The 15441-nt window shown below is 35.7% G+C and overlaps 1 protein-coding gene across 6 annotated transcripts in view; it reads right to left on the bottom strand.

Moving 5' to 3' along the window:
* Positions 1 to 15441, bottom strand: part of Tmem117 (transmembrane protein 117) — a 559715-nt gene that overhangs the window by 245401 nt on the left and 298873 nt on the right. For 5 of the 6 annotated variants that reach the window (XM_033763576.1, XM_033763575.1, XM_033763573.1 and 2 more), the window contains exon 4: positions 3911 to 4010. The exons of the other annotated variant lie outside the window; for it this stretch is intronic. In XM_033763576.1, coding sequence (XP_033619467.1) covers positions 3911 to 4010 — 100 coding nt within the window. The remainder of the gene's footprint in view (positions 1 to 3910; positions 4011 to 15441) is intronic. 6 annotated transcript variants of the gene reach the window in all.

The following is a 15441-nucleotide window of genomic DNA, read 5'->3' on the forward strand; positions in this document are numbered from 1 at the left end:
AAAGCCAAGCAATGTCCTAAAACTACTTGAAGTTCGATGTACATGGTGTGTGATTTTTAGAATGAAGGCTGCTTTAGAACTGTAGTATTCAGTATCAGAATCGTCTTCTTAGCTCAGGACTCAATTTCACTTTATTTGTACCCACCAAGACCAAAGTCATACTATTTACTGCTATAATAAAAGCAACCAGAAGAGCACACAGCCGGGGCTATCGAAAGGGAATGATGCACGATTCATATGTGTGGGTGCTTTTTCCTTCTGGTATGAAATGAGGAGCAGAAGGAAGTACGATCGCAACCTCTAGAGAAGTGGTGGCGAACCCTTTAGAGACAAGAGCCAAACCGCAGCCCTGCAGTTAAACCTGAATACTGAGGCTTTAATGTTGAGAAAAAAAAACTCATACACCAGCAACTTTTATCTTAAAAGAAAAACAAGTAACATGCATGTGTGCCATAGGCTTGTGGCCATTGATCTAGAGAATCTCTGCCACCTGAGACCTTGGCAAAGGCTGAGGAGGAGATTGCAAGACAGGAACTTCATGTTGCAGAACTCACCGGCGCTTTCCTCAGCCCACAGAATACAGGTATAGACATCAAAATGGTGCGGCACAAGGCAGCCAGCAGTGTGGCTTTTTGCAAATCTTCTTGACAGAGCGCCTGCCAACAGCAATGGGACTATAAGACCCATTATTTTATATGTTTCTTATACCTTAATTTTTGAAAGCTATTTAACAAAATAACAGTGACCTTAAGCTGGCATCTTATGCCTTTGTCCTCTGCAAAGGGCCTGCTGCAAAGCCAAGATATGTTAGAACTGCTCAGAGAATTGGAGCTACCAGACCCTGATGCTCAGTAGTGTTCAGCCAAAGATATTTCTCAGATTGACTGATATCAGCCTTGTCTTTGGATCGCATAGGTCCTGGTATTCCTTTAAAATATGAAAAATTTTTGAATTTTTCCCCCAAAATGAGAATGTACCATGTCCGAATCATATTAAAAGTCACACTTTGATTGCTAATGTGAATAGTCACCTGCTTTTCCATGACAGTCACGTTCATCATTGAGATGCATTTCGTAGTGAGAGTTCTATACACAGATGAAGGTCAAAGCTACCTGAGACTTTTCTCATGAGGAAAAATATTATTTTTTAAAATGTTATCAGTGTACACATATGTAAACATATAAATATTTATATGAAAACTTACTGCCCAGTTAGTGAATAAAGTGGGAATAGAAATGCTGTGCTTTGGAAATTCTCCCTGTGTGACTGCACTTGCAAAATAGGAGAGCTCTTGCTTTCCTTTACTATTTCTAGGCCTGCATCTGATGGGGAAAGGTCAATGTTTTGTATAACACAAGCGCAAAGAGACTTCGGATTCCACCCCAGTTTGCAGAAAGGAAAAGACGTGATTCCCATTGGACTTAGGGTCACATTGGAAGGTTAAAATTAGAACATAATTCTCATAACTCACAATTCAGTTCTAGCTTTGTGGTAAAGCAGTAATCTGTAGTATAGAATGCTACCAGGCTAGCTTATTGAAATAAGTGATATTAAAATATTTTACTTAGGAAAAACTATGAAGATTTGCCTGACCTTGGAGAGAGACCAAAATCACAGGGTAATCTGTAGAATTCCTTACATTCTCTCTAACCACATGAGAGGGCAGACAAGTATTTGGTAGGAAATTTAACCAGAGCACATTAAAAATCTTTGGTCAAAGCTACATAATGAGCCAGGTGAAGTAGAAAGATAATAAACTAAGTGGGCCAAGTAGAGCTGTGTATGGTATAAGGAGTATCACCTTGAAGAAAAGTTGGGGAAAGACTTGAATCAAATTGGGTCACAGACAAATAATGATGCAATAATGGAAAAGAAAATGGCTCATATGTCAAATAACTAACAGGAGCCTGCAGGTTCCAGAGTGAGCTCTTGAGTCCTTCGCTCTGTTGCTTCTAAGATTTCCACGGGGCTGTGTTAAATCAAAGTTAGGGTGAATGCACTGTATCATCTCTGCCAGCTTCAGCCCTGGCCTTTGAAAGGAAACTCCAGACGCTCAGAACCCAGGCCTGGGAGGAGGCAGCATGCTCACACTCTCTCCTGCAGCTCTATAGAAACCCAGGAATCCGTGGTAGCAGGAGCCTCAGATCAGTGACTGTCCCTGCCACCACTTCAGGGGACTGGGCCACCTGGAAATGTGAACAACAATAAAGCACTTACATCCACCTCACAATTCAGCATTTTACATCCTATCATGGGGACACACATTTTTACATACAAAAAATATGTAAAGTTCCACAGGTAGGAACTTTAAAACTCATCTGAGAACCTCTAAGGTTTGTATATTATTTATGGAAGGTTAAATCATAGAGACAATTTCAGAGAATCCTAATTTCTGAACTCATGATCTAATTCTCTTTTCCACTATATTGACAAGATTCACCATAGAATCAAAGTCAAAATCACAATGACGATCACAATCAATGCAGAAATTTTTAATAGCTCCCAAATTTCAAATATGTCACATTTTTCAACCTTTATGTAGCTCTTTCTAAAGGTTTTCCAAGTGGAAATGAAAATTACGAGGCAGTCTCGTCACAATGTCTGGACTGTTCTAATTTCTACTTCTAGTGATTACAAATACAGCAAATCATTTTAGTGTTCATGGAGTGCAATACATCTAGCTATTTGTTCTGTTAACATCTGAAAAGACCAACAGGTTAGAAAGAGGCTCAAAAACAGGCTTTACAAAATCTTTTGTGTTTACAATTGTTCATCATTATCAATAGAAATGTTTTTAAAAATTTTTTTAAATGTTTTCTTGGTTGGTTTCGTTGCTATGAGAACACCAGTGTTCACTTACACAACCTAGACAGTATAGCCTACTACACACCAAGGACGTAAGTTATTACCATTGTATATACAGGCATCGATGGGAGAAACGTCACTAGGCAGCACATTCTTCTATTTGATATTTTTCCAGGATAATCACAGTGTGGCCATTTAAGCTATAACTGTTTACTGTTCCCTGAAATCACCTGTTGTGAGCAAGCAGCAAAGAGATGTCAATAGAAATAACATGAACTCTGCTGTGACAATCTACCTTTGGAATCTGGGACATATCTGTACAAGGGCATCCACGCCGAGTCTGGCTACAATAAGACATCATCTTCTGTTTGGTAGATCACCTCATTTTCAAGTGAATGAACAGATAAAACTAATTAGCCGCACTTGTGAAAAGTGTCAATAAGTTGTTCTACCATTATGGGAATTGCACTCTGTGCACTCTGTGAGTCTCTTATAAATTTATAGGATCTAGAGCACTTTAGCAGCAATTGAAGTTTAATTAACTAATCCAATGATTAAAAATAGAAGTTACTCTTAACAAATGAGCTCAGCATGAAACATGGATTGTCTATTTGTTGCAGGATTTTAATCATAAAGAATAAAATGCGAAAAAATATGAGCTAGTATTCTCACATTTAGTTACTATGAAGTTCACAGGTTCAGTGATGAGAGCTATGCAGAGACCTATTTTTAAAGAGTGTTTGATATGGTCTTCTGAGATAAGGCAGGTCACATTCGTACCTGAAAGTTATGCATGTCAAAAAGATCTTCACAGGACGATTTGTAATTTTCAGAGAAGAATTTTCTGTTAACTTTAGGAATGTGTATACATTTGCAGTGTACTTAGCAATGTCTACAAACATATATGCCAGTGGAGTGCTATAACTGTTTTGCTCTTTCTGAGAGATCCCACTGTATGTAGTCTCTGAGATTGTCCAGTCATTATTTATGCCACTCAGAAAAGAATTATTATATTTCTAAACATCAAAAAGTGTCTTTCCAACATTTATGAATATGTCTTCCATCTCATATTTGTTTGAAATGGGAGAAGTTAAATTGTTCTTACCATCCAAGCTGTGACAAAGTCTCCCATCCAGGTCCCTACTGCAGCTAATTTCATGAAACTTTCATTGCGGATGCCCATATAGTCTGTAATGATATATGCTCTGTGGAAAGAACACACAAGACATTTCCTGGACTCAGAGAACCATCTAGTGAAAGCTTCATGGTTCAGTAATACACAAAGAGACTTTGCACTACATTGGCTTATATATTTGAAAGACTGAAAAGAACTCTGAAGGTGTCTGGGTTGGTTTCAGTTAGATTGCAAGACTTATTATAGTTCTAGCAATTACTATGTGGGCTTCACATTTCAGCTGCAAGACCCTCAACAGCTTTTGAAAAGTCAAACAAATACTAAGCAAAGGCAGTATTTGATATTTACTCAAGTAGGAGCACAACATAAATAAGTGCTGAATTAACTTAAAAGGGGAGAGAAGAGCTAACAGCTCTAGTTATGCGAAGTCAAAACTAAAAAGTTGCTGTCTGGGTTCATCATGACTTAATAACATCAAGATTTGAAAAAAATTTCCACACAATGAATCAATGTAAAATTTGATTTAAAATATGTGATTTAAATTAATACTGACGTGGGCGTGGTAGTGCATGCCTGTAATCCCAGCACTCGGGAGGTTGAGGCAGGAGGATCACTGTGAGTTCAAGACCAGCCTGGGCTACATAGTGAGTTCCAGGTCAGCCTCAACTACATAGTGAGACCCTGTCTCAAAAAACCAAAATCAATTAATTAACACTGAAGTAACAGTAAGCAGAATAATACATTTTAGTACCTTGCTTTTGTCTGACTAATTTTTGTTTGTAGTAATAAAACCAATTTGTATTCTTCACAACTCAAAGAAAGGTTCACAGATACAACTGGTCATTAAACACCAATAATAAAACCATGATATTACTTACTAAAATTATTTTCTATTTTCTCATTTTCTAATTTTTACTAATTAAATATTATTTTTCCCATTTTTCAATTTATCTAAAAAAACAGACTAAATCAATAACATATAACTAATGAATGGTTGCTCAGAATCAATTTTCTCTCCCTTTCTCATTTTTCTTTTTTTTAATCTTTATTAAGTTTATTGATACATTTTAGGTATACAGTACAGTTACATTCATCATTGGGATCTTGTACCTTTACATCTTATCTTGGTTCTTACTTTCCCCCATTTCCCTGCTCCCCCTTCAGCCCCTCCTGTTTACAAAGACTTTGTTTCCATGTTTTTCCTTTACACATATTTTTTCTCTTACCTTTTTACCTTTCCCCTACCCCTTCCACTCCCTCTACTCTTATAGACCTTTTCTTCCTATTACACAATATCAATTACACAATTTGATCCTAATTTACACTTTTAGTTTTTCACACCAGAGAAACTATTCGGTATTTACAAATTTGTGTGACTTACTAATTTCACTTCAGCTTATGGCCTCAATATGCATCTACTTAGCTATAAATATCTCTAGTTTCTCATTCTTTATGGCTGAGTAGTACTCCATTTTATTTTAAAAAATCTTATTTTCTTAACTCTAAGTTTCTTTCACTCTTTTTTTTTTACTTTAAACTTTGTTCCTTTTCTTATAAATGGTGATACCTGTACATTTTAAAGTATTAATTAAACTTTATCATTTTAGGTTAATTTTATATATAGACAGTGATATGTTTATTATTTATTTATTAAAATTATGACAAGGCACATTTTTGCAGTCACTGAAAAGCAAGTAATCTCCAGTTTTATTTTTTTCTAGTATTATTTCAAATGGTTTTGTTACCCATATAATAAAACAAATACCTAAGTATCTTTATTTAGCAAAAGCAAACTCAAATTCTTAAAACAATTTTTCCAAAGCTTCATTCACCTACCCCTTGAAAGGCCTATGTAAAAGTGTCAAAATCTCACTCCAAAACTTTTGATCTCTAATTCCATGAACTTCTACCACAGCCCAGAATTTTATTGCTATTATAAATCACAGGCTTGCCATGTACACTTTAAATATAGTATTCCCATCAACTTTCATGTAAGTACCATGAAAAGTGCTGTTATGTCACAGATACAAAATTAAAGCACCGAGAGTTTGTGCAACTTGCTCAAGGCAGCCAAATAGTAGATGGACATGATTAGAATCTAAACTTCTTTGAGCTAGACTCAGCCTAGCTCACATATAGGCACGTAATCATTATGCTGTATTTTCTTAGCAGAAACGTAAAATCATACAGAATATTTCATTTGCCCCCCCCATATTGAGAACACAATGAAAATCCAGATTTATTTCCCTTGAAGGTAAATTAAAACAAAAAGTCAACAGAAGCATACAGAAGCTTCAGTTCCTCAGAGCTACATACCATGAAGTCTTGGACTCCTACCTGTTTTAGGTTCATCAGTCTAAATAGCCTCTACTGGAAACCTCCCAAATTATCTTGGATAGCTTGTTGTTACTCCACTGAGTATCATTATCACTGAAAAGCTCTTGGGAAATGAAATCAAAGTACTTTAGAATATGTTCTAATTATCTATCTCATTCAATGACACCTATTTTAATGGCTTGTGTTTAGATGTCCTCCCACAGCCTCATGTTTTTTCAGACATGGCTGAATCTTGAGTGTGTGACTGATCATGGTAGGACTAGGCCCAAGGGTACCATGATTAAGGGCATGAGTGCTACCCACCCTAGATACTCTGAGTAAGATAAAAGTGGCAGAAAGATGCTATGAAAGTCCCTTGCTGCTTTGCTACTGTTGGTCTGGTCCTTCAGCAACTGCTACCCCTCTGCCATGTGCCACCCTTACCTTGGAGCCAGTCAATTATGGACTGAAACTTCAACAAACTCTGAACCTTTCACCCTTTAATTTGGGGTGTTGGGTATTTTGTCTCAGCAATGAGAAAAGTAACTAAAATATCCATTTTGAAGAATCTGCTTAATTTTCCTCCCTATCCACTTTACCAATGAACTCTAGAATACATTAAGGTAGAATAAAAATTTCAGGGTACATTGGTGGGTTATATAGGTATGAATAAGAGATGACCTCATTCCTTCATTTCAGTAACTAATGGAAAAATGGATACACTCTCAGCAGATCAATGATGCAGCTTAGAAGAACTAAAAAAATCTAAATAATATACAAAATTTACTCCCACATAAATCTTAAAGGCATTGGAGAGTTGATGAACCAAAAAGGACTAGGAAAAAAAAAGCTAATAGGTTGGAGAGGATTGAGGAAAGTTTAGCTGCATTTTCACTGCAGACAGTTGCTGATAGTTCACAACCTGCCACAATGCATGATCCAAGAGAATAGAGGGTGGCAGATACTAGGATGAGACCGGGATGAATGTGTACTTGAAGAAAGTGTAAATAATCCATGCTATGACTGGAGTACGGGGTCAGTTTCTACTCTTGCTGTTCCCTAACAGAGTAAAGAGTGAGCCTTTTCTGGAAAAATAAAATAACATCTAGATCCTGGGTCCATTTTTATACATAACATCTGTTAGATATTCAAAAGTTATTAGGATATCAAGAGGACTATATCACTGAAAATCAAGAGAAAAAAATTTAAAACTGGATAAGCTCCCAAAGAACAGGAAGATATTTTGGCTATTGTATCCACTATTGATTCCCTAGAACCTACAGTTCATCCTGAATATAGTAAACAATCAATAAATATTTGCTAAAATTATAAATTAATGAAGTAATAAAACTATTCATATTTATTCCATAAGGCATAGAATAAATTCTAGGAACATCAATAATATGAAATTGAATCATGATTTTTTCCACAGAGGAAGACATTAAAACAAATTGTTTGCTGTGTTTACTTTCTTTGCCTGACCATATTTTTAGCTCCTTGACTGCAGGTATCTCTCCTGTATGATGTATCAACACAAAATGAAGAAATAATCCTCCCTTGTAGTTGTTGGCAAAAGTACTAGTTATTATAACAATGTGCATGAGATAGCATGGATAATTTATGAGGTAACTAATGTATCTTAAATTGAACAGTAATATATAAAGATTAGTTGTTATTCTTATTGCTGCATTTGACAAATGAAAGCAAGAGCTTCAAAAGTGCAGACTTGTCATAAGTATTTTCAACAACTAGTTCACTGATTTACATATCCATTAATGTTTAATATTTCCAGGTTGGGTTGTAAAAGACAAGGTAATTCTCTTTTATTTTATTAGCAATTTCAGCTACCTTCAATATCGTACTGGACTATAAAATAGTGAAACAGTGGAACTTTGTAATCAAAATGATTTTGAGGAGTGATATTTAGAATTAATTTTATTTACTAGGAGGCACCATAAAATTTTTAGCTTTGTTTGATGCTCTAGTTGATTACTTCATCTACTCATACACCTTTTGTTTTCATTTGTACTTTAGCTGTTATGTCCACTACATACAGATTTGGAAAACTTTGCAGATCTACCAGTCTTGCAGGTAAATATCAACCACTGTTACAGTCTTTAAAGATCCTAAATGAATTTCTTCTTCTGCTTTAACTTCTTAGGCTCTTTATTTTTTCTGAGGGATTCAAACTTAATTGTCAACTCCATAACAAATGTAGAAAATTCAATATACAGTGTTTGAGAAAGGATAATTATCATAATAGCTCTTCAAAAGAGCAGCTAAAACTACTGCACCTAGTGAGATCCACATACTAAATGAATTAAATCAACTCTAACATGAATTAGTGAATAAAACTATAATATAATGAAATTGTCTTGCAGTGGAGGGTCTTGATCACTAAAAACAAAATTTTCAGTTCGCTTTGGTCTATAACTTATACTTAAGTGGATACAGTCAATGCCAGGTGATCTGGGGGTTGATTCTCTGCACATTTAACAGAAGGCAGTAAACACAGATCACCAAACAAAACGGATTCATACTTGACAAAGATCCATCTGTGGCCAGCTGGATTCATAATGTCACAGCTGTCTCTCCCAGCCATGTTTGGGCAACATAAACAAGATTGGGGGCTTCATACACAAGTAAATCATAAGTAACTTACATGAGTAGAGAGCTGCATTAAACACAATGAAATGAACACAAACACTCTAACCAGTCTTAACACATTGAGGTGAAAGTCACTATAAAATGTCAGAAACTAAACTTAGATCTTTTTGTGTTTATAATGAAATGACTAAGTCTTTAGTCACTCAGTAAACCTTATCCAAATGACCACATTTTAGTATTTTTTCTCAAAATTTCTAGTTCTTGATTACTGAAAGACTTGGCTGGAGCTCAGTACTACATTCACAAAGCCAGACAGGAGACAAGGCTATCAAGCAATATCGATGGGGATGTCAAAAATGCTGCGGACTTCTTAAAAGTAGCCTGGAATAATCAAAACCAGCTATACTCATTGATAAAATGAGCAACTCAAATTTCTCAACCTTAGCCATTAAATCTCTCTAATTTCAATAAGAAAGATAGAAGACTGCATTTCATTGGCCAAGCCTACCCTGATTGTAATCATCTACATATAACAACTCAACAAATTTCATCTGAACTAGAGAAACCTTAGTATTGTATCAATCCCTCCCTCATCTTTACCCTCAATATTTGATTAATCACTAAGGTTATTTCTGAAAGGTTCTCTAGTCTATGCTGGCATTCTACCATCATCTTCAATGTATTAACTCTGGCCATAGTCATATCTTATCTGAAGTTAAACAACCTCCTATTTTCCTGTGATTGATTATCCTCTTAATATATATTACGGCCTTGTAGCAACATCTGGGGAAGTATTATGCAATATGGAGGAGCAAGAGCCCTGCACCTGCAAATTACTAGGTTGACAACTGCTATATTTTGAATCTGGAATATTTTCAAAAGGCCCACATGCTAAAGGCCTGGTCTTTAGCATATGACACTATTGGGAGGTAATCTTTAACATGCAGGCCTAGTGGGAGGTCTTTAGGTCACTGGAGATATGCCTTTCATGGAGATACTGAGACCCAAACCCCTTCCTCATCTCTTCAAGTTTCTGCTAGCCATGAAGTAAGCAGTTTTGCCCTGCCATGTACTAATGCCAGCATGTGCTATCTTGCCACAGGCTTCCAAGCAAAGGGGTGGACAAATCATGAACTAAAATCTCCAAAACTATGAGGCAAAATAAAGCTTTTCTTTACCAAATCATATTGTTTTAAACGTATTCCTTAAATGTGATTACACCATAATATATAATTATACCATTGCACAATGTAGTACACCAATTTGTTGGCACAAACAAGATATATAGCAAAACACATTTACACTATGCATGTGAAAAAAGGTTTGTTTCATTTCCTTTCAAATGCATTCCACCAAATTACCTTTGTTGTTGTACTTTAAAGTCAAAATTTAGAGTTTGCCAAGGTTAAAAATAATATATCTCAAGAATGATTTTAAAGTTTTAGAATTTCTGTGTTTATACACCAGTCTTCTCTCCTGCTTGAGTTTGGTTTTGATGAGCTTCAACAAAGTACAGTCTATACTCCAATCTGATGTTCAAAATGAGCCTGTCTTCTACTTGCAATGAATTAAATAAACAACCATGACATTTCATGTATCTTTAACAAGTGATTTTTAAAATAATAAAAGGATAAAATTTTATAATTCTGAGCTTGTTGCCAAGAGAACACTAATAAATCTCTGAAGAATCCAGAGAAACACAAATTATCTAAAAGTAATTTCATATTAAATTTAATTATATTTTAACGTTAAATAATTTTCAATGTGTTTAGAACTATTCAAATAAAATGTATATCATAAACTGCCATCAATTTTAATTATTCTAAAAGTGAACTATAAGTTAAGCCAAAATGGTATTAGTTAACTTACTCCACCTAAAATGATTACTCTCTCCTAACTACTTAGATAGACATAAAATAACTTTAAGATTTTGCTAAGATTCTGTTGCTGTTCAAACTAGGGCAAATGAAAGTACAATTTTAATGGCCATATATTAATAAAGATAAATGGTATAAAAGGTCAAATAAGTAAGAATAATGGGAAAAACACTGGGACATAAATACAGTAATGAACTTTGTGTGAGGAAAATCTAATCTGTCCACTGTGTATAAAAAAATAAAGAAACCTAAAAAATGAAATTGATTTTCTATTTTCTACAAAATTTCAAACCCAAAGCACCAGAACTATATATTCCCTTGGGGCCCACCATACCATCAGTAAGTGCATGCAGAACCTGGGGAGCACCTGTGTGGACCAGAGCAGCACAGCTGCAGGCAGATCCCACCCAGGGCTCCGACCCAAGCCCAGAGGTTCAGGCACACCCACCCGAGCCATAGCCCCACTCAGTAAAGAGCTGCACAGGCACACAAACTTCAGCCAGAGACACAACATACCATCCTCCACAGCCAAGGGCCAAACTGCAAAAGAGCTACATAGTGACCTCAGGGAAGGGCACACCTACACACCATCCAAAGTGTGCACAGGCCCCAGACAGAAGCCTGCCAAGTCAAGAGGCCAGCTCAGGGATCCAAAAGACCACTATTCTGAACCCAGAAATTGGAGTATTGGTGAGCAGCAGAGAAAAGGCTACTCGATGGCTTGCTGAGAATTAAAGAAAACTGTGTGAGCAAAATGTTGCCTCAACACAGGCACAGCAGGCTGCATCCCTTGAAATGAAAAGACCACATAAACAAGTCTCAAAACCACACTTCCAGATCACCTAAGGAAACCCCAAAGGGAAATGAGATAGAACAATCTGATACTCAACAACCTGGAATCTCTGAACTGGTAACTAAAGAGGACCTGGAAAAAATGAAATCAGAAATAACTTCTCAGATAACAGCAGAGATTGTGCCTGTAGTGCAAGACATGATTAATAAATCTAGAGTGGACAAAGATTTTAAAAAAAGAAGAAGAGCTAAAGAACACAATGGAATACCTACAAAGAAAAAATGGAGTCCATAACACAGATGCAAACAGATTTCCAGGAGAGTAAAAACTCCACTGAAAGTTTATGCAGCAGAATGAGCCAATTCAAGGACAAAATTTTGATACAGAAGATAGAGTCATAACTAGTGACCAGGAAAAGAAAAAATTCTGAAAAATGGTATGGTACCATGAGAAATCAACCCAACAACTGGTAGACAATGCAGAGAAGAATAATGTAAGATTGGTTGGAGTCAATTAAGAAACAAGAGAGAGTGCAGACAACATACAAAACCTGTTCACAGAAGTAATAGCAGAAAACTTCACAAATGGGGGAAAGAATCCCTCATACAGATAAGTGAGGTTTATAGGATTCCAACTAGGCATGAACAAAAAATCTACACATAGGCATATAATACTCAAGATTCCAGAAACACAACAGAAGAACAAAATTCTACAAGCAGTTAGAAAAAATAAACTCAAGGAAGGGAAGCCCAAAAGAATCACAGCAGACTTCTCAATACAACATCAAGGCAAGAAGAGTGTGACGGGACTACTTGAATCCCTAAAGGAAAACAGCCTCTGATCCAGAATGATGTACTCACAAAACTATTTTTCAAAATTGATGGAGAAAAAGACACTTTTAAGACAAAGAGTATTTTATGAATACCAAACCAGCACTTCAAAAAATTTTAAACAATATCCTAGGAAAAGACAAGAAGGATCACAACCCCAGGAAGCTCAGCAAAATGAATCCATCAGGCACAAGAAGAAATTAAACACAAAGGGGAAAATCTAACAAAAAGAAAAAGTCATGACAAGGATAAGCAAACACATATCAGTTACAACCATCAATGTTAATGGTCTCAATTCACCAATCAAAAGAAATAGACTGGTAGAATGGGTCAAGAAGCAACATCCAACAATATGCTGCATACATGAAACACACTTAATTAAAAAAGAAACTCATAGACTAAAAGTTAAAAGGTGGAAAACAATACTCCGTGAAACAGGAACCCCCCCCCAAAAGTAGGAGTGCTACCCTCTTTGCAGATCAAGTGGATTTCAAATGAACACTGATTAAGAGAGACAAAGAAGAACACTACATCCTTGTGAAGGGAACAATCCAAGAGGAAGAGATTACAATCATAAATACATATGCACCAAACACTAGTGTGCCCAACTATATAAAACAAACATTAACGGACATGAAAAAACATATAAGCATTAATACAATAGTAGTGGGAGACTTCAATACCTCACTGTCACAAGCAGATCAACTCGACAAAATATAAACAACAAAATACTACAAATCAAATTCTTGAATAAGTAAACTTAACGGATATTTACAGAGTGTTCCACTCAACAAAATCAGAATACACATTCTTTTCAACTGCACATGAATTGTTCTCCAAAATAGACCGCATACTCTCTCATAAAACATGCTTAAGTAAGTTCAAAGGAATTGAAGTGATTTCCTGTATACTATCAAACTGTAGTGCAGTGAAATTGGAGATCAACAGCTAAAGAAACTGGAAGGATTTCACAAATACATGCAAATTGAATAACACACTTCTGAATAACCAGTGGGCCACAGAGGAAATTAAAGAAGAAATCAGACAGTTCCTACAATTAAATGACAATGATAATATAGCATATTGGAATCCAGGGGACAAAATGAAAGCTGTTTTACAAGGGAAATTCATAGCAGTGAACATTCATATTAGGAAAACAGAGTGAGCTCAATTACACAACCTGATGTTTACCCTCAAGAACGTAGGAAAAGAGGAGCAAAACAAAAAACCCAAAGCTCATACCATAGAGGAAATTATAAAGATAAGGGCAGAAGTCAATGCAATGGAGAACAACACAAAAAAATCAATGAAGCTGAGATGGTTCTTTGAAAGAATAAACAAAATTGACAAACCCTTAGCCAACCTTATCAAAAAGGGGGGGGGGAATAAAAGGCCCAGATCCATGCAATCAGGAATGAAAAGTGTGAAATCACCACAGACCCAGCAGAAATTCAGAAGGTCATCAATAGCCTACTTCAAGAACCTGTATGCCAATGAGATGGAAAATACAGAAGAAATGGACATATTCCTTGATATGTATGAATTACCAAAATTGAACAAACATGACCTAAAAATTCTGAATGGACCAATATCAATCAATGAAATTCAAAATGTAATTAAAAACTTACCAAGTGAGAAAAGCCTGGGTCTTGATGGCTTCACTGCTAAATTTTACAAGACATTTATAGAAGAACTATGGCTATTACTTTTTAAATTCTTCAATGAAATTGAAAGGGAAGCAATACATAGATGCAAAAATTCTCAAAAAGATACTGGCAAATACAATGCAGGAGATCATCAAGAAGATCATACACCCTGACCATGTGGGATTTATTCAAGGGGTGCAGAGATAGTTCAAAATTCACAAATCAATAAATTTAATACACTATATTAATAGAGCCAAGGACAAAAGCTATATGATCATCTCAATACATGCAGAAAAAGCATTTGACAAGGGCCAGGGCTTTAGTTAAGTTCTACTGCCTTCCTCACAAGCACAAGGTCCCAAGTTTGATCCCTGGTGCAAAAAAAACACAAAACAAAAACAAGCACTTAACAAAATCCAACACACATTTATGATAAAAATCCTCCAAAAAATTAGAATAGATGATCTCTACCTCAATCTGATAAAAGCCATCTATGAAAAACCAACAGCCAATACCATACTAAATGCTCAAAAACTGAAATTCTTCACACTAAAATTAGGAGCAAGATAAGGATGCCCACTATCGCTACTCTTGTTCGATATAGTTTTGGAAACATTAGCCATAACAATTAGACAAGATAAAGAAATAAAAGGAAAAAAGATAGGATATAAAGAAGTCAAATTGTCATTATTCACAGATGACATGATATTCTATATAGAAGACACCAAGAATTACACCAAAAGTTTTCTAGACTTAATAGTCAAATTCAGTGAAGTACTTGGACTACAAGGTTAACAGAGAAATATCAAAAGCTTTTCTGTACATGAAAAACAGACTCACTGAGAGAAAAATGGGCCAATTAATTTCTTTCACAAAAGCATCCAAAAAATTGAAATATCTAGAAATGAACCTAATGAAAGAAATCAAAGAGCTCTGCTCTGAAAACTACAGTGCTCTGAAAAAAAAAGATTGAAGAGGATATTAGAAAATGGAAAGACATCCCTTGCTCCTGGGTAGGAAGAATCAACATAGTGAAAAAGGCCGTACTTCCAAAATTGCTATATAGATATAATGCAATCCCATTTCAAATCCCAGCAGTATACTTCATTCACAGACTTTGAGAAAACAATCCAAAAATTCATTTTTAACAAGAAGAGACCTAGAATAGCAAAAGCAATTCTAAGTAATAAAGACAAAGAAGGGGGTATCACAATCCGCAACTTGAAACTATACTATAAAACTACTGTGATAAAAACAGCATGGTACTGGCAAAGAAAAAAAACCTGAGGACAAGTGGAACAGACTAGATGATGCAGAAACAACTCCAGACACATTCAGCCATCTCATCTTTGGCAAAGGAGCCAAACACCCTCACTGGAGAAAAGATAGCCTCTTGAATAAATGGTGCTGGAAAAGCTGGGTTTCAACTTGC

This window comes from Fukomys damarensis, unplaced genomic scaffold (genome assembly GCF_012274545.1).
Source record: "Fukomys damarensis isolate Sample0158 unplaced genomic scaffold, DMR_v1.0_HiC HiC_scaffold_15, whole genome shotgun sequence".
Lineage (NCBI taxonomy): Eukaryota > Metazoa > Chordata > Mammalia > Rodentia > Bathyergidae > Fukomys > Fukomys damarensis.